The sequence below is a fragment of the Electrophorus electricus genome, chromosome 19 (assembly GCF_013358815.1).
Source record: "Electrophorus electricus isolate fEleEle1 chromosome 19, fEleEle1.pri, whole genome shotgun sequence".
In the NCBI taxonomy this organism is placed as follows: Eukaryota; Metazoa; Chordata; class Actinopteri; order Gymnotiformes; family Gymnotidae; genus Electrophorus; species Electrophorus electricus.
In genome coordinates this window covers 12989329-13009555 of record NC_049553.1, presented here as the reverse complement: position 1 = coordinate 13009555, position 20227 = coordinate 12989329, and the positions used below count along the sequence as shown (strand labels likewise).

General features: G+C 49.6%; 1 protein-coding gene across 1 annotated transcript in view; it reads right to left on the bottom strand.

Annotated features, from left to right (window-relative positions):
- LOC113585510 (cadherin-2-like) overlaps positions 1-20227 on the bottom strand; it is a 73259-nt gene that overhangs the window by 11298 nt on the left and 41734 nt on the right. Inside the window, exons 3-13 of the mRNA XM_035536589.1 lie at positions 16352-16578; positions 10068-10217; positions 9264-9419; positions 8145-8289; positions 7712-7884; positions 6167-6304; positions 5196-5381; positions 4610-4863; positions 3990-4132; positions 2108-2341; positions 619-852 (exon numbers count right to left, since the gene is read on the bottom strand). Coding sequence (XP_035392482.1) covers positions 619-852; positions 2108-2341; positions 3990-4132; positions 4610-4863; positions 5196-5381; positions 6167-6304; positions 7712-7884; positions 8145-8289; positions 9264-9419; positions 10068-10217; positions 16352-16578 — 2040 coding nt within the window. The remainder of the gene's footprint in view (positions 1-618; positions 853-2107; positions 2342-3989; positions 4133-4609; positions 4864-5195; positions 5382-6166; positions 6305-7711; positions 7885-8144; positions 8290-9263; positions 9420-10067; positions 10218-16351; positions 16579-20227) is intronic.

The window sequence follows — 20227 nt, the reverse complement described above, 5'->3', positions numbered from 1 at the left end:
ACATGGGTAACCTAAACCTGAATAATCTAAACATGGGTAACCCAAACCTGGGTAACCTAAACCTGGATAATCTAAACATGGGTAACCTAAACCTGGATAATCTAAACATGGGTAACCTAAACCTGAATAATCTAAACATGGGTAACCCAAACCTGGGTAACCTAAACCTGGATAATCTAAACATGGGTAACCTAAACCTGAATAATCTAAACATGGGTAACCTAAACCTGGATAATCTAAACATGGGTAACCCAAACCTGGGTAACCTAAACCTGGATAATCTAAACATGGGTAACCTAAACCTGAATAATCTAAACATGGGTAACCTAAACCTGGATAATCTAAACATGGGTAACCTAAACCTGGATAATCTAAACATGGGTAACCTAAACCTGAATAATCTAAACCTGGATAATCTAAACCTGGGTAACCTAAACCTGGATAATCTAAACATGGGTAACCTAAACCTGGATAATCGATGGCCTCACACGATGACCTCACAGTCTGTGCTCTGGTCACGGTACCTGATTATAGTGCCCTCATGCACGGCTCTCTCGATGTCAATCTATGTTCTGTTCTGTTGCCATTACTCGCAGCGGGAGGCGGCGTTACACTCACTGAGGAGGATGATGATACAGAGAAGGATGGCGATGATGGCACCCGTGCCCAAGCCGGCGGCCATGATACGCTCCTGATCTGTGCAGTCGCCGTTCTGGTTGCACTGGCAGACCTTGACACGCAGGTACGACGTGTTGGACATGGGCAGGTTGCCCGAGTCCGTGATGTGGATCGGCACCTCGTAGATGCCACTCTCCAGGAAGCTGATCCTTAGGCTCAGCTGGGCGTGGTCACCTGGAACAGGGCACCATGGGAGTTGTAGTTGATCCAGGCATCTCATATGCACATATGTTATATATCGGGGCGCGTTCATGTTCAGCTTCACAAACCAGGTTTGAGTATTGCTGCTTTGTGACAATTTTTAAAAAAATATTTCAGATATTTGCGTTTTGATACTCAAGGTCTGAGAAAAGAGTCACTGAGAAAGAAATCACATCACAGGACAAAAACAGACAGGAACCACGATACAAAGGGGACTTTCAATGTGAAGTTGAGGAAATGGCAAGCCAGTCTGCGGTCCAGTGGAACCGACCATGTTGAGGACCGCACTGCGTTGTGGGAAGCTGGGTCCACTCCGAGGAGGAGCGCCAGAGGTGAGAGCAAGCTCATGTCCACACAAGGGGACGGACCAGACAAAGGCTAACTCAGAACCTGCTTAAAGAACACCAGGCCCCATGCCCATTTTCACTACATGGTTGTGTAGTGCGATGTAATACCGACCCCCTGACACACACACACACACACACACACACACACACACACACACACACACACATACAGACTCTCACACTCATGCTTTCAGACACTGGTTTAAACTTTGTCTGAGGTTCTGTTGCCCCTCTGTGCAGTACCTAAAAACAAGGGGTGTGATTTTGCGGTCATGAATATTCCAGAGCCGTGACATATTCCCCCTCTGAGCAATCTGCCCCCGGGCTGTTTCTCGTTCTGCGCTCAAGCACCGATGGGATTTAGAATCGCAGTTTATTAATCCGTCAAATATCTCTCAATAATACAGCTTAGGGAGAAAACAGCTTCCTGTCTAATCCCTCCGCCAGCGATCTCATTATACGTGCATTCCCTGTGAGGAAACGTGGAACACAAAACTGGGACTCGGAGCTACACTGGTTTTCCTGTCTGATTTGTCCAATCAAACATACTACTGGATGATAGCGATAACAGTGCGATGAATTCGTGACTACGTCCATTAGGCAATTAATTGACATAAATACTGTGCTTCCTTTTTTACCAACCATCCATCCATCCATCCATCCTTTTTTAAATCTTTTAAATCTTTTTTTCAGTGCAAACGATGTGCATTAGGACACCGCTCACAGAACTTATCTACGACAGGTGTCTTCTCAGGGAAACGCAGCTCTACTTAATCAACCTGACACGCAGGAGGGGAAGAGGAATCATATTTCTACTGGACATTAATAATCTAGTACGTGTGTGTGTGTGTGTGTGTGTGTGTGTGTGTGGGCTCTCTCACCATTGAGGCGTGTGAGGGTCCAATTCCTCCTGACATCAGGTGGTCGAAGGGGCAGTTCAAATGCGAAGGGCCCCGCGTTGGGGTTCAGGTCCCCGTCCAGCGCCGTGATGTTGATTGCGTTGGGCTCGGGCTTCTCGCACACCTCGGCCTCGCGGGGGAAGACCTGCGGGGCATTGTCGTTGATGTCCCGTAGCAGGATCTGCAAGGTGCCAGTCCCGCTGGCCGGAGGAACACCTGCAAACGGACAGAAAATCTACACATCTGCACGCTGGACTAACAGACGGGAGGCGGTCCGAAACGGAACGGCCTGAACACACGCGCGAAGGATAATGAGCGAACCGCAGAGTGCTCAGAACAGCGTGTACGGCCACGTAACGCAGCACGGAACCGACTGGTGCTGCTCTCTCTCAATGGCCACTATTCCATTCATCACCAAGCACAATTCCATAAACACTCCCTCTCTCTGTCACACCTGAGCGGCCCCTGCGCTACATTATCCGGGTGCGGCGCTCCAGGGTGGCTCTTCCTGGCTGCCAGGTCCCGAATGCTAAAGACTGCCGCTTGGCTCCGGACGTGGACGCCCCTCTGCGCGACAGCGAGCGCTGCTTGGCCCGCGACGGTCCGTGGCTGGCCGCAGAACTCCCAGCTGGAAGAGGCTTTTGTCCTTACTGCCGGAGCCCGCCATGTCTGATGGGCCACGCGCCGCAGGGTTCAGTGCTAGCGTGTGTACCGCTGCCTGCTTCCAACCATTTCGCTCACTTTATTTAACAGCCGGTTCATTCCACACCGATGATATTAACGGCTACGTGGTCTTGACCCCAGATGGCTCGGGTTGTATAAGATGCCTATAGCCAATTACAATGTCACTGTGGCTTGAGTGACAGCACCGAAACCCCGCCTGTTCTAATTCGGCTACAACAGCTATAACGTCTGACTAGGAATTTTGGCTCTGTTCTGGCACGGTTGCCTCCTCATTTCTGAGGTGAATTATTTGAATGTCATTTCACTACACCGTACTTGAAGAGGATAAAGGGGAGGGCTTACAGCACCACGGCAACGCCGCCCATGGGACGTGGAGAAGGTGGGGGGCTGTGGAGGAGAGTAGTCAGGAGATGGTGCTGGCTCTGCACGCCGCTTCTCCACACGCCGCTGTAAAGTGAGCCCTCTCTCCGAGCGCTTGCTGGGCTGCTGTCACCTTGGCTAAGGTGTCTCCTTGGCTGATGCTAAATATGGCCGGCCGGCCGGCCACGCCTCTTCGGCGAGGGAGCCGACGAGCGCCGCCGCGCCCGCAAACACGGATCATTCTGGAACGTGGGTCCAGATGGAGCACACGTGCGCGCATGTGCGTCCCCCACCCCCACGTGCGTGCACGTCACGTTCCCGTGTGTCCTACTAAACCCCTTTCTACTTGTTTTCTCTTTAGGTTTGGGACGTGCAGAACCGCTGAGTCATCAGTCTCCCCACAGGAAGGAGAACACAAGCCCGCACACTGAAGTAAATGGAGACAGAAGAGGATATAATATTACCCTCGGCCAGAGAAGGCGTTCGCTAATCCGCTTCAGTGACCTGTGCCTCGGCATTTAAAGGCACAGGGCACATACGTGATGCCATATCACATTATCATCGTCATCATTACATTACAGGTAGCCATATAATATTATGATTTATATTCGATTTTGTGTCCTCGCAAATGTAATGGGGAATTTTTGAATGCACCAGACAAAACATTCTAGAAAATTTGAATCTTGCGGCAGGTGCAAAAAAAAACAAAACAAAAGAAAAGAAAACAACATGATGAAGATCTCCAGTACAGCAGGACGGCGTTTCTGCCGGCGGTTATCCTCCCCGCAGTGACTGCACCCAGACCCAGCACTGCACTAACCGCTGTCGGTAGCGAGGAACGTGGCGTTGTACAGGTTGTGCTGGACGTAGGGGGACTCGCGGTCCAGGACGGCAACGGTGGTAATGCGGCCGCTGTTGGCGTCAATCCTCAGCCAATCGGCTGGGTCCGAGAGCTTGGAGTACCTGCGCAGGTGAGAGTGGTCAACGAGGCGGCCTACACTGTTGTACACCACAGGGCATCTCACAGGTTTTAACATACTGTATAAAGCCTCTCTGAAATCTATACGTTAATATACTAAAAATGAAAAATAACGTTTATTCTTGGTTTTATTCCGGGCCTGTTTCGAAAAACTATTGAACAAGGCACTACACAAAGTGGACCGAACCAAGCCACATATGTGATGCAATAGCCTGACTACGTGCTATGTACTAGTAATGGATGTTCATATATCATTTATTCAAATATTTTTTTTAAAAAGTAAGTAAATAAAAAACTCTCTGTGTGCTAAAGTCCAGTGCAACAGTGTACAGGCTAAAACAACTTTCCTTGCAGTGTATCGTGGATGTGTGGTTGTGAGACTACTGCGCTAAAACCCCTGTCTTGGCCTTAGCCGGGGTGGGCCTTAGGCGTTTCCAGGGTGACGGGGTGCTTGGCTGTACCTGATGCTCTGTGGCATGTAGCGGTCAGGGTCCTGGGCGGTGAACGTGGTCAGCAGCGACTCGGCCGGCATGCCCTCGTCCAGGCGGACGAGCTTGGGGTTGGGATCGAAGTTGGGACTCTCGTTGACGTCGATGACGTGCACAGTGACGGTTGCCGTGGACTGGCGGGGCAGGTGAATGCCCCGCTCCAGTGCCACCTCGTTGACGGCCACCACCGTCAGCACAATTATCCGGTTGGTCTCATAGTCAATGGGCTGGAAGGAGGAGCTCTACGGTCAGATGCTGCCTCACGACCCACGACCCACACACGTAAACCCGCTTTGACTCCAACTGATCTCAACCTTATACATTTAGTTCTGATTTGAGTTATGAGCACGTCAATCTTGACCTTGAGGAAGAGGTCTGGATAAAAGGTATGCTCGTTCCCACAGAAATCTGATTCAACTTCCATTTAATATGCGTAAAGCAATATTTTTTTACTGAGACACCATGACTGAAGGATCACAGGCAGCAGCAGCACAGAAGAAGAGCGTGTGTGTGTGTGTGTGTGTGTGTGTGTGACTGGCTTTAAGTGCACTCTTCCTACCTTCACCACAGTGACCAGTCCCTCGTTGGTGATGGGGTCGGTTGGGACGGAGAAGCGTCCCATAGGGTCGCCCCCGGTAACCTTGTAGACAGCGTTCCACGCCGGCGTGTTGGGCTGGTCTTTGTCTGTCACCGTCAGGTTGGCCACGATGACGTTTACACGGTTCTCGGGCACTTCGCCATAGAACTGCGGGAGAGAGACGTCCGTGAGCGCGCTTCACACGCAACTTGCGCGCTGAACTCCACCGCACTCCTGCAAAATCGTTTGCTCAATGGCGGAGACATTCCTGCCACATTCCCACACGCTTCCGAACACCTCCCGGTGGGATGTGTGTAATTAAACATGATGCTATCGCGTGGAGGTGTTGACTCCGTGTGGAATCACGCGCGAGATACGCTGCAGGTAACAGAACTGGACACGTCTCACGTTTAGGAAACACACGGCTTGGGTGTCACGTGGGGAGCAGTCCCTTCGGATGCTTATTTCAGAGAGAACTGGCCCAGGCCACTGGGAACAGCCTGTAAAAGGTAATGTTTCACAGTCCTCATTAATAGCTAAAGAGCAGGCTGTAGAGAACAACTCGATTCTGTCTCAAATACAGCCAGCTGTTGCAAACCTTTAAAGCAATGATGAGAAATGTCCTTCAGACACATTATTCCAATTCCATTAAACACTGCTGTGCTCTCATGGATGTCTCCTATGAGTGGTGACAGAAATCACAGACTAACTAGATATTGAACAGAGTGGCTTGCTAATATCTTTCCTGCCAGGGTGGAGGAAATCGACTGGCAACAACTGAATCCCATAACAGTTTATGTCAGTCACCTGTTCTATGTTAACACTATTCATACATTCATTCCTGTTAATATCAGCACTGCGGGGTAGCTACACTGCCTGTTCTCTCCTTCTGAGCCCAAACTCCCAGTCATTAGCGAAACTAACAACAACCTACAGGTGACCATTTTACTTACAGACTCCGTGGTGAACTCAGGCGGGTTGTCGTTGACGTCGGTCACCCTGATGACAGCTGTGGCCGTGTTGGAAAGTCCATACATTGGGTTCCCCTCCATGTCAGTGGCCTGGATGACCAGTGTGTACTGTGGAACTTTCTGGACACGGGACAACCGGGAAGAGCAGTAAGTGAGGGCTTGATGTAAGTACAGTCTCCTCTACTCATCCTCATTTTATATATTTAAACATTTTTGTCCTCATTTTTACACGTGACCATCACGGAGCCAGTACAGGAAGGGTCTAGCATTACGGTGTCGTGGGGGTGATCCCCAGGGCGCACACGTCTCGTTCATCACCCACGAGGCTTTGATACGGCACTCAGAAGCTCCATTTTCCCTGAAACGAACTGCTTCAGATGTGACCACGGTTCAGATTTGACCACAAGTGTTTTCCTTTCTGTGTTCGGTCTGATTTTACACTGCCAATCCCAGGACACACCACTCTGATTTGAAAGGGCAGACGTATGAAACGAATATGAAACGAGAGTTGTCAGGGTCGTTGCCATTGTGGTCCATATTAATCTAGAGTCTCGTGCGGAAGGGGCCACAGCAGGACCCCTTGCGTGGTTCAGCCAGCACCAGCGCCGGCGAGTCGGCCTCGCTGGGTCGGGTTCCAGGACTTTCATCTGTAGCTGCAGGCTGCTTAATACGGAGCAACATGAGCCCTGAGTTGTTTGCATGCATGCATTGTGCTGGCTGTGACGCTGTGTGTGTGTGTCTGTGTGTGTGTGTGTGTGTATGTGCACGATTCTTGTTCCAACTTCTGCACAATTTAGCAGTCTCTTCTGCATGTCCAAAATACACCCCTCCCAGACATGATCTTCCATTTTTAAATTTCATGCTCTCTCTCTCTCTCTCTCCCTCCCTCTCTCTCCAAACACACACAGATCAGTGAGCCCATCAGAGGCTGCAGGGTTAATCATTATCTTTAATTCCTCATTAATGTCCTACGAGGCTGGTGTCAGTAATACATCCCGGGCGATGGTGGACAGCCTCGCTCTGCACGACACACTCGTGCTCACAGAGACTCCGACAGCTTCGCTAATAGCCGTGGAGGAGCTCTGGCGCGTGATGGGTAATAGACCCCCCCCCCCACCCCCCAGTCACACCCCCGGCCCAAGCAAGCCACCAATGACCAAATACATTACGGGGCCGTGCAGCGGAACTGATGGAGCAGGGATAGCATGGGTGTCCTTATTAGAATTTTAGTATCTATCTATTTACTTACGTTTTATTTCAGTCTGTGAGGGAGTTCAATTAAACAGGTTGGTGATGATCATAGCCCACAAGGCCCCTCACACACACACACACACACACACACACACACACACACACGAGGCGGTCCCACTCTGGCCTGAATAACCTGAGGTAACAGGTCAATAGCCGCCACTCTTTTATCAGACGTCCGTCCGTCTGTCATTAAAAAGCCTCCACAGGCACCAGAGAGTCTGAACAGGGCAGCAAGCCCCGCGGGGGTGGGGGTGGTGGTGTGGGGTAGGAGCGCACCTCACGGTCCAGGCCTGCTGCCACGGTGATGATGCTCCCCGTGCGGTTGTTGATGGTAAACATACTGCTGCTGGGGCTCTCGGGGCTCTGTGACAGGATCTTATAGCGGAGCTGACCGTTCTGCGTGCGAGGGTCATCCTTGTCCTCTGCCACCACCGTCATCACCGACGTGCCTGCCGGGGAGTAAGGTCCGGAACACCGCGGTCAGCGGTCAGGCCCACTCTAAGCCCCGCCCTTTTCACAGGTTCTCTCTTCCTGTCCAGTCTGTGTCATTTAAGACACTGATTGCAGCAGCACTTAAAGTGAGTCGGTCAGTGAAAAACTTTATACAGACTAATTGAGCAGAGTCGCTCGAAGGTTTGCCTGACAAAAACATTTTAGCTAAACTTGTGCTTTTTCCAGTACGTGCGCATAAATATACACCCCAGTGTACCTGGCTTGGAGCCCTCCGGTACACTCCCATTCCAGATCTGATGGACGAACGCTGGCCGGTTGTCGTTCATGTCGATCACGTTGATCACGATGTCAATGGGGTTTTCCACCTGGTTGCCATTCAGGTCCACCGCGTGTGCCCTGAGCTGTACACACACACCACGCCACACACACTTGAGACTTATGTATACTGAGCACACTTCATTAAAGAGTGCATACACGTACACACCCACGCGCACACACACTCACATCTCTTCCCAAATACAAGGTTAACACAATGCACACAGTTCAAGATGTCAGGTGGGCTGCTATTGGCTAATCATCCTTCAAGACACAAAAGTCTGAACAAGTTTAATAAACATTAATAACTATTTAGAATTCATTTAGGAATTGCACACAGGCCCAGACGACGAGGGCTTCCTGACCCCACAAACAATAGTGACCTTCTCAAACACACTTTAACACTTGTGTCTTCGGGGGCCAGTTGGAGGAGCTCCAGCTCTGTGCTGGACTGTGATTAACCGCACGGCTCCCCTCCGCCTTCCGCGTGGGTTCTGACCTCCCGTGCGTGGGCGTGCGAGTCGAGGTGCTACTTCGCGTGCTACAGCCCTGCCAGCTCCATCACAACTTGCTGACAGCAACGCCCAAAGACGCCGTGATTCCTGGCCGCGATGCTGCTCGCAGCAAAAAACGTGCGGACGCGGTGCCCCGCCCGGGAGAGGCGGCTCTGCGGGACTCCGGCACGAGATCAGCACTCCGTGTCAGGGACGGACTTCGTTCTGACCATCGTAACAGGCACAGTGAGGTGCGTCTCCGCACGGTGACAGGCGCCACACTCATCAGATCTGGGGGTGTGGCGCATGCTGTCTCTGCTCTGGCTCGAGAAACGCTCGTGTGCCGTTCCTCCCTCGCCTGGGGCGCCGCGTGGAAAAACAATCACATAAATGCGCGGAAATATCTTTTTTATATATGAGAAATAAACAGACAAAAGTCACTAAACGCATTCGGTCCCTGCGGCAGCCCTCTGCGAGGAGAGTGAAGCTGCAGTGGGGAGTTAAGGAGGCTCGGCGCGAGATGCTGCCCCTCCCCCGACTCTGCTGCATGCTTGCGGGGGGCTTACGTGGAAGCTGGGGATATTCTCACGGTCCAGGGGCTTGAGCACGCTCAGCTCGCCCGAGATGGGGTCGATGGAGAAGATGCCCGTGGGCGGCTGGTCGGCGCCGGGCCCCGTCACACTGTAACGCAGATTCACCTTGTTGTCGTGGTCCGAGCGGATCTGCACACGCACACGCATGCACGTACACATACACACCAGAGACAGCGAAGCAGGATTTCTCACTGGCTAGCTTTTGTGTTTGGTTGTGTGTTTGGTTGTGTGTGTGTGTGTGTGTGTGTGTGGGTGTCGGTGGTTTATGGCAGATTATATTCTCCAGTGTCTCACTAAAATTACTTATAACTTTTCCAGGATTCATTTGTTGTGTCAAAGCTACACAGTTCCGTCACGGCTGTAGCCGTGGTGGTTGTTGACATAGCAGATGGTGTGTAGGGGTGTGTGTGTGTGTGTGTGTGTGTGTGTAGGGTGTGTGTGTAGGGTGTGCGAACTGTGTGAGCTTTCTAGTGTTGGGATCCTACATTGTCTGAGTGGGAAGATATATAAGTGTGTATGAGAAGCGTGAGGGCTACACACGTATGTGCATTGTATGTTTCAGACCACAGACGCATGTGCGTGTGTGAAATGTCATAAGATATTTATGTAAAGCTACAGGGCCACAGGATGTTCTGCCTACTTGGCCATCTGTGTGTCTGTGTGAATGTTGTCTGTGCGCGTTGGTGTGTGGGAGAGAAGGAGATACATTTGCGCGCATGCGTGCGTGCGTGTGTGTGTGTGTGTGTGTGTGTGTGTAAGAGATCCTTTTGTCCTTACCCTGACCAGTTCCTGAGGAAAAGGTCCTCTGGAGTTTTCGGGGACGTTAATGGGGGGAATGACCCAGTCTCTCTTCACGCGCTTTAGCTCCCCACCACCCTGCTGTGAGGGAATCGTGATCTCGGGTAGAGGCCCTGAGCCTGCAGGCACCTGCAGACCGCAGAACAGACGGGAGGGTACAGGTCAGCGCAGTGGAAGGCAGGCGTCCAGACGGGGCCGCACTGAAGCCCCTTCCACAGGTGGACCGGTGGAGCCTGCCAGATGCAGACCGGTGGAGCCTGCCAGCAATTCTCAAACGTGGGCAAGACTCCTTGTAGAATCTGAGGTCACACTACAGGGACAACGTATTAATCAGTTAAAAGGAATAATTACCATAGCGCAGTTCAGATTTGAATAGATGAATTAATAAAACACACAGCTAAATACATTAGTACAGCATCAGTGCAACAGTAATACTGTATTATGTAGAAAAACTTGAAGTTTTATTGCATACTTTGATATACTTACATAAATCTTTTTACTGAAACGAACAAATGAATCTGTGAAAAATAAGGTCACCTGTTTATATTCATGAAGTGTGTTTATACAGAACAAACGTAAAGTTGTTTAGCGGTGCAAAGTTCCTCTCTGTGGGAGAAACGTTTGTGGGAACGGACTTCAGAAGAGAGTGGATTCATTAGGAGAAGAGCACTAATGTGAGGAGGCATCTTCAGGCCATCTGAGAGCCATTAACAAGACTTTACTGAAAAAAGGAGGTGCTCAGTGGTTCACTTTGAACTTCTCACACACACACACACACACACACACACACAGACATACACACAAACACACACACGCTCACACAGACACACACAAACACACACACACACACAGACAGACAGACAGACAGACACACACACACACACACACACACACACACACAAACACACACTCACATACACACACACTCACACACAGACTCCAATTTTTCCATTTTTGCCCAAACGTTGCAAAAAAGGATAGTACTCCAACCCGCAAACATTCACAAGACCCAAACGGTTCCAGCACCGTCGGCTTCTCAACGGTAACTGAGTAGAGCAGTGCCAGAACGTCAAAGTACCTTTCAACCACACCGACAGGCAATCACTGTGAGAAATCCTTGTAAAACACCATTGATTCTGGGGTATTAATAGCTGCTTCAAAACGCTCATCCTGCTTCTAAACTAGCTGTTTCTGTTTTATGATGAATTTAGCACTTTTTTTTAAAGAAGATATATCAGACAAAAGACTCCACATGAAACGAAGATAAAAGAGACAAAAAAAAGATAAATGGAAGAGGTAAAAAGTATACAAAGTGACAAATAAATCAACACGGGAAGAAAAGAACAACACTGGAAAGCAAAACAAAAGGAATTTGGGAGAGCAATGAGATTTTGCTCAAACGTGATTACGGGGATATCAGCTCTTGATGGACGCAAATGTGTATTCTAGTTGTTCATGTGCGTGCTGGGTTTATTTGTCCGCATGTAGCAGATTAATCAAACAAAAGAAAAGGCATTACGGCTCAGCTCGCCACACCTCCAAGGAACGTCCCCCTCACGTTACGGCGGTGGGATCCACTGAAGCGGAGTTCTGAGCAGGAGCAGGCCTGACCCTGGATCCTTGTTGTGTTGTTATGCGCCCTTTTATGAGCCTGGGAAGTCTGTAGTATCTGTTTTCAGCATCTAAAACTGTGAACTTAATTCAACACATTTGGACTGAACCTAAACGGAACAGAACTGAACCGAACTGAAATGTGAAATTCTTCAGACTCTCCTACTAGTCCAGCAGTAGATCGAGCCCTGTTGCGTTGCTGCTCAGAGGCGCGTTCCTATCAGCGGAGACAACAACAGACCTACAGTAGGAGCACTGCTAGATGGGCTGGGCACGTGGCAGCTTTGGGGCCTGCGCGCAGCTACAGGGGAAGTCTGCAGGCGCGCTTTTCTCCTCGCGCCGCATGGCTGACGATTCCGCTGCTGCACCTGCTCCAAGTGTGAACGTGTGAGGAACTGTAAGGGGAAAAGGTGTTTTCTAACACCCTTTTCTGCAACACAGCACACCACCGAGCTTCACAGATGAAAGAACTCCATAAAGACAGGCATAAAACCTTCATAAAAGGTGCCCACAAGGCCTCCACTTTAAGGTCTGAAAGCCTCCCAGGTCTCCTCTGAGGCTACGCTCTGCTAGCTTTGCCAACAATGTCGTTCCTGTTCTCATCTCCTCCTGGTCTGGGCGGCATTTCCTCGGAATCTGGACGCACGGGCTCCAGAAGAGTGGCTCTTGATTACACTCAAACAAATATGGATCTTGGTCACCTGTTAAAACAGCCTGATGGGGGGAGATGATGTTTTGCGGGATCCATGTAGATATAAGAGGTCGTGAAGACATTAATGAAGAAATCTTTACTGGCCATTGATCCAAATGCTCCCTGGGGTGTGCACTGCCCTCCGTGCAGATAACAAAGCTAATTGCTGATGCGATTAGCGAACGCGAAGCGATTTATGACATCATCCCCACTGACAGCAGAGGAGCTGTGATTATTAACAACCACCATACAAATCCCCACGCAGAAGGCCAATTGGAAATTCAATTAATTGCATATGAACTCCAGGTCGATAGCGATGAACTCAATGATTTTGTCAGCACAATACAACACCAACCTTCATGTGGTACCATCAAAGCTGCGGTTTACTGTACTGGACAATTATTAATCTAATAAACACGTACAGAAAAGATCAATGACTCCAAGCAGGGAAGGACAGACGTGCGTTTTATAAACTCATACAGAAAAGATCACCGATTCCGAGCAGGGAAGGACAGGCATGGTTTCTGGGTGGTCCTTTGTCAGATGATTATTTTGCATAAACTGGGTCTTGGTAAGAATGAGCTACAGACCAACGGCATACATTAAGAACAGGTGAATCTGCAAGCTAGCACATGGCTCAGAACATCTGGAGGCAGAATCTGTCCCGTCAGCCATCACCTGCATATTTAATATTCATAAGCGCATTTGTGGACGGTCGAGGTATCGGCTATAGTTGCCAGCGCGTCCTTACAAAAACGATGTGCGCAGAGATTAATGACATCATTAAAAGCGCAGACCTGCGGGAGAAGCATTGCTTAAAGAGGACGGGCAGCTTTGGAGCGATGTTTATTCAGCCCGTATTAATTACGCTAGCACGTTGCAGGCTGCAAAATCACAAACACTTCCTCCCACCGATGCAACACGGGGGAGTTATTGAAAGACAAATGATCCGTGATGGGTCGTAAATACGTGCTGGGGATCACCTTTACGCCCGTAAACGTTGTGATGCCTCTTCGCTCAGATTCATAGGTGGGTTTTTTTTTGTTTTTTTTTTACTGCGAATTCACTGTGGAAGTTAAACAGACACGAGTCGCAGGAAGGAGCATTGGAAAGCTGCGTTACAACCCTCGTGTTTAGAGAACGCTCCCCACGAGCAGGCCGAGCACGTGGGGCAGACGCAGATGCTGGACAAACCGACTGCAACAGTGGCCGAAGGCTGAGAGGGGGAGCAGGAAAGACGTGAAGAAGACAAGAAAGAAAGAAAATAAAACGAGGAGAGGGGAGTGAGCTCATGTAGCCAGAGAGAGAGAGAGAGAGAGAGAGAGAGAGAGAGAGAGAGAGAGCGACAGGAAGGAGCCATTACGCTAGGGTCATTGCAGGACACAGCTCAGACATTCACACAATCTAAATCTGTGGAGGAAACGGAACACAGGCAGTGCAGAGCGGCCCGCGTTATTGCACCTGGTGTGTGGGGTAACGCAGCCCCAGGTCACTGCACCCGGAGCCTCGACCACGCGCAAATGAGTCATCCGCCTCATGACGATATGGACGCGCGTGCCAATTAACACAAAGACCTCATGCCACCTTGCTTCCTGCTGCATGTCTATGACGCGCGCACACACACACATCCCAGCACAGTTTCGGCTTTAACCACACGCCAAGCATTCAGGAGAAAGGAGACCTTCGCCAGGAGCCGACGGTGGAGGGAGAGAGTCATCCCACCCAAGCAAAAGGGCTTGTGACACTCTAAACGTGTACAGGCGAACCTGCGCCAGCCGTCGCTGTTGTACCGTGAGCCGCCCCAGGGGGCGCTGTAGAGCAGGAGGACACGGCAGTGCTGTTTAAGTCTGCGACGTAAACGAACTAAAACTTTTTTCTTTTTCTTTTTTTTTTTTTAATGAGGAGTTGCTTTTGTGACTGTTCCTTGTCAGCCAGACACATGTTTGCACACAGCCGTAAATCGCCGCGTTAAGTTTAAATCGCAGGGCGTCCGTTCGCTCGCTCGGAACACCTGTTTCGTTAAATCGCCCATGAGCGTGCCACGGTTTAAAAGCCGTGAAGAATTAAACCGCGGCGACGGCGTGAAACGAGCCATAACGTGGAAAGCAACCCAACCAGAGATGACTACTCTCTCAGCAGCCACATGAACTCCTAACATCTCTAACCTTGACACAGATCTGAACCCTGATGGGGTCTGAATGCGAGTATATATAGTAGATATATACACCGTAACAGGTCCAATAATGTCATAACGTCCAGTACCCGTAGTAACTAAGTGTCCCTTCTCCGAAGCGTTTAGTTAGTTCCTTAATATTTAATTTCTTATTTCATATTCGCAATTGGCAGTCCTGGTTACTGGAACACATCTAGGAGCAAATGTAGCTGGACAGAGCAGAACTGACGCGAGGACTCGCGGGGTTTACCGTCCTCGTTAGTAGCTGAACCATGCACGCGCGGGCTGGGCTATAACCTGCCTGCTGCGTACAAACCGCGCGCACCGGACAATCTCAAGCGTGCCACGTCACTTCGTCGCGTGCCGGCCGGTTTGGAATTGAGCATCAAACAGATGGAGGAAAAAAATCCCTTAAAAAGAAAGCAAACGAACTCCTTAGTCTAATGAAGCACGTGCAGGCTCAGTGATGCCGGTTTAAATGTGCTTACAGTTTCAGTACAGCTCAACCCTGTTTATCAGTTACACCACCACCATGTTCATGTTTCTAAAAATACACATGCATAGCCCTCCATCGGCAAGAAATGTAACATATGAAACCACAAGCTTCATCCGGAAAAGTGTTCAAATCGGAGCTTCTGTACAAAAATAACACCAAAAAGTCACTCTTATCACACCTGATACATTACTCAATGCTTCAAGGAAAAGTTAGCAAAGACATTTGCGATTGGGCAAAGGGTTTTCCTTCTCAGCACCACGATGCAGTTGAATGGTCTTGGCTGTGGTCAACTGGGCCAGAGATGCTGGTTCTGAACAAACCAGCCCATCCCCTGCAGACCTCGGCGGAGACCACAGACACGCCACTTTCCCATGAAATTCATCCTGGAACTTCGCCATCTGCAGATTTGTCCCTGAGGAGAAACTTAATAGCTGCTTTGCTTTTTGGATCTACAGAGACAAACAACTTGGCGTGATGCATTGCTATTCTAGTCTTCTGTGTTCGCGCGACTCTAGAGGTGTGCGGCTGCACCTTGTGATCAATGTCTGCTGCTGTTCCAGACACAGCCGCTGCTGACACAGGCATTAAGTCTGCACGGGGAGCAGTGTAGGCGAGCCCTGGCACTAGACAGGGACGCTCTGGTGAGCTCCGTGATGCATCACTGTCACAGGATGGCACCTTTCCAGCGAGCCCGTCCGTCAGCCGCAAGCGACTCTGCGGTGTCTGAACCGTCCCAGCTCGGCCGGGAAACGGCTCCGTGATCGAAGTAGCGAGGTGTGCGGTCCTGGTTTCGGCCGCCACAATCGCCGCTACTGCCAGAGGTTGGGCAGAAGTGGAGGTAGCGTGAAGCCGCTGACCTGTGCAGTGCTGGAAAGGCCCTCTCTGGAGTCGTGAAACGCACGGCAGGGCCTGGCAGTGCCGTGGACCGGGCCGGGCTTGGCAGGCACCCGGAAAACACAACCTGCCTCGATACACGATGCCAGAGCAGCTAGTAGCGGTGGGGTGGGTCCCATGGCACAAATCAGACCAGTAGCTCTAGTGAACTTCACTGGCTTGCACAGGGATCTGACCTCAACCTCATCTCACATCTGTGGGTTCAACTGGCATGCCAGACCTCCTGACCTCCTGACCTCAGCACCTAACTTCACTGAGACATCTGTGTCTTATTGGAATCATCTGCACATTCCACCTTCTAGTAGAACTAAGTGGTCAAAAATAAACAAGTGTTGAAGTGTTACTGGCTTACGGCATCCTTTGAGCGGAACAGTAACATTTTTTTGGTGCTGCAGTACCTGAGACTTGTGGGCTCCTGAAGGGAGGAGCCTGACCTCGGCTTCCCACTGCTCCAGGGTGGAGATGTCCCGCGCTGTGAGGAGCAGTGGAGAGGAGGGCGGGGCCGAGGAGGCTGGGCGGAGCACCCGGAGTGCCAGCTCCTCGCCATCCGTCTCGATCCGGAAGTCCGCCGGCTGACTGCATTCAAAGAGCACGCGTCCAGCTCGACCGCAGGTGTGGAATTTCACTGGAGGAGGAAGGTAGAGAAAGAATGTGTGTGAGCTCGATTCCTCATAAGGCACTGTGTGTGTGTGTGTGTGAGTGTGTGTGTCTGTGTGTGTATTTGAGTGTGTCTGTCCGTCTGTGTGTTTGTCTTTGACTCCATAAATGTATGCATGTCTCAGACTGCTCGGCAAGACTTGGAGAAAATTCCTGAAGTACAAAACTCATACATTATAGATGGCGGTCAGCAGCCCCATAGGCATTCTGCAAACTGCTTAAAAGGGAAAGAGACTCCGGAAGAGGGCTGAATACTGCCCTAAAGGACACAGGCGGAATCACAAGTAAGGCCGCGTCAAAGTCTCAGTACTCGTCCGCAGCAGTTTAACACTGGCCGCACCGATTAGGCTGCGCCCACAAGCTCAGCACACCCAGTGGGAATACGGTACGTCTGCCCTGGACGGGTTATTCCCCCTACTGGAGGAGGAAGGAATCAGACCTTGAGCACTAAACTTACAACTCATATGCAACTCCCACTCTGCGGTGCTGTTTGCTTTTTATTGAAAACAGCGTTTTCATTATCTCCGGCTCGTTTTGTTCTGTGTGTGTTGTCGCTCTCTCTCACACAGACACACACACACACACACACTGAAGCATCTCAACAACACAGTGCTGTGTACACCAGAGTTCTCCCAGGGCACGGAACTAGCCCTGCTGGACAGCCGAGTTTTCAACGCCAGCTACCCACACAGCACACACTCCATCCCACTGCTGTGCCCAAGTCTCCAGTGCGCTCCGTGTTGCTAATGATCTCTGCACTGTAAAGTGGGCAGATAATAATACAAACCTCACTCCAGGAATAAAAGTGCTGAAGGCACTTCCTGAACTCCTAGGCCTGAAGACCAGAGAGCAAACACCAGCATCCAAATCAATAACAGATCACTCAACGATGCCAAAAATGCGGCAAGACCAGCGCGCGCACACACACTGTAGTAAACACACATAGTAGACATATTAGTGTGTTCACTGTAGTAAACACAGTGGACATATTAGTGTGTTCACTGTGTGTTTACTACAGTGGACATATTGTGTTCACTGTAGTAAACACACACATAGTGGACATATGAGTGTGCTCACTGTAGTAAACACACACAGTGGACATATTAGTGTGTTCACTGTAGTAAACACACACAGTGGAAATATTAGTGTGTTCACTGTAGTAAACACACAGTGGACATATTAGTGTGTTCACTGTAGTAAACACAGTGGACATATTAGTGTGTTCACTGTAGTAAACACACACATAGTGGACATATTAGTGTGTTCACTGTACTAAACACAGTGGACATAGTGTGTTCACTGTAGTAAACACACACATAGTGGACATATTAGTGTGGTCACTGTAGTAAACACACATAGTGGACATAGTGTGTTCACTAGTAAACACACACATAGTGGACATATTAGTGTGTTCACTATGTGTGTGTTTACTACAGTGGACATAGTGTGTTCACTGTAGTAAACACACAGTGGACATATTGGTGTGTTCACTGTAGTAAACACACACATAGTGGACATATGAGTGTGGTCACTAGTAAACACACACATAGTGGACATATTAGTGTGTTCACTGTAGTAAACACACTGGACATATTAGTGTGGTCACTGTAGTAAACACTGGACATATTAGTGTGGTCACTGTAGTAAACACACACATAGTGGACATATTAGTGTGTTCACTGTAGTAAACACACACAGTGGACATATTAGTGTGGTCACTGTAGTAAACACACAGTGGACATATTAGTGTGGTCACTGTAGTAAACACAGTGGACATATTAGTGTGGTCACTAGTAAACACACACATAGTGGACATATTAGTGTGGTCACTGTAGTAAACACACAGTGGACATATTAGTGTGCTCACTGTAGTAAACACACACATAGTGGACATAGTGTGGTCACTGTAGTAAACACACACAGTGGACATATTAGTGTGGTCACTGTAGTAAACACACATAGTGGACATATTAGTGTGCTCACTGTAGTAAACACACAGTGGACATATTAGTGTGGTCACTGTAGTAAACACACATAATGGACATATTAGTGTGGTCACTGTAGTAAACACACACAGTGGACATATTAGTGTGGTCACTGTAGTTATTCAAAAGCTTCTAGAGAAAACATTTCTGATTAGGACTGTAAGTCTAGGATATGATTATGATCAATAAAGAGGCTAGAATAAAGAAGCTATGATTATGATCAATAGGTGATAAGGGAGGCGCAGGTAGCAATCGGTACGACTGCGGTTGTTTTAGGCAGCAGTGGGGTCTGTTGGCGATACAGTTAGCCCAGATGTCCAAACTGCAAACATCACCAGAATGAGAGCGATGGGACGTTTCATTTTAAAGAGAGAGCGAGAAGAGCATCACGCAAAGGAAATTGGGAAGGGAGAAAAGGAGCCCAGGCATCGTGACGGTCGTGTTTGCTCTTTGTCAACTTCGGAGAAAGTGACAGCGTCGACGCCACGGCAACAGAGGCAGCGGAGCATTTCTGAAAGAAGCGCTCTCGTCCCCTCGTCCCCGTCTCCTCTCGTCCAGTCTTTAACGCGTTCGGAGAGAGAGGGGGACGAGAGCGTTGCCAGGAAGGAGCGAAGAAAAAAGGACCACAGTCCGTGTAAACCATCACGTCGGGCAGCAGCTCCGGTCGAGCCCTTCCACCCTCAGAGAGGACATTAGAACGGAAGGCTTTTTATGAGATGACTGCAAATGGAATTTTAGCTGCTTTTATCGCTCTGACACACAGAAGAGAGGAGGTTGGAAAAGGGAGAGAGAGAGAGAGAGAAAGAAAGGATCCGTGAAACGCACAAAGAAAGACCAGTCATTACACCCCACCCCACGGACGAGAAGTCAAGTCAGACCCTTACACAAAGAAAAGCATCGGCTTGCAGTGCACATGTTACCTGAAGAATCAGCACTCAGTGCACACTGATGGAAGACAGACACGCACACACACACACACACACACACACACACACACACACACACACAGAGCTCTGTGTGCCTGAGCCAAAATATTTGCAGTCTCATATGAAGAGGCGGCATTCACTGGTCCACCGATGGCAGAACAAATCCGGGTGTAAATCCGTCACACAGGAAGTTTCTGTGTTTTTCAGTGTTTTTGTATGTGTGGTCTGGAAACCTACTGATTCTGTGCAGTTATGATGATTATACCTGATTCCAACTGGTGGAAAGATCACTTCAGAGACAGCTCAGAAGTCAGCGGACATGGGTGGACGCGTGAGAATGTTTGGGAATATTTGGGGAGGTGTGTGGAACGTGTGGGAATGTGTAGGAATATGTGGGGACGAAGCGCTCTGGAGCTGCCACCAGCGAGCAAGCTGTCTCATGCCACGGCATCTATAGCAAAACATTTTTTTTCCCAAATTGTTTTTGAAATCGGTGAGGCCAGCCATTTAAAAGGCCCATCCTGCCCTCGGAGAGACGAGTGGCCGGATGATTACATCTCATCTGCTCACGCCACAGTTAAAAGACCAGCACTTTAGTTAGCTGTTACTTAATGGGAGCTTTATGACACTGGGAAACTCAATACTGCATTAACAGTGTGTCTAGTTTTATTGAAGGTCAGAATGAACATGACACCATCGCTTCTGG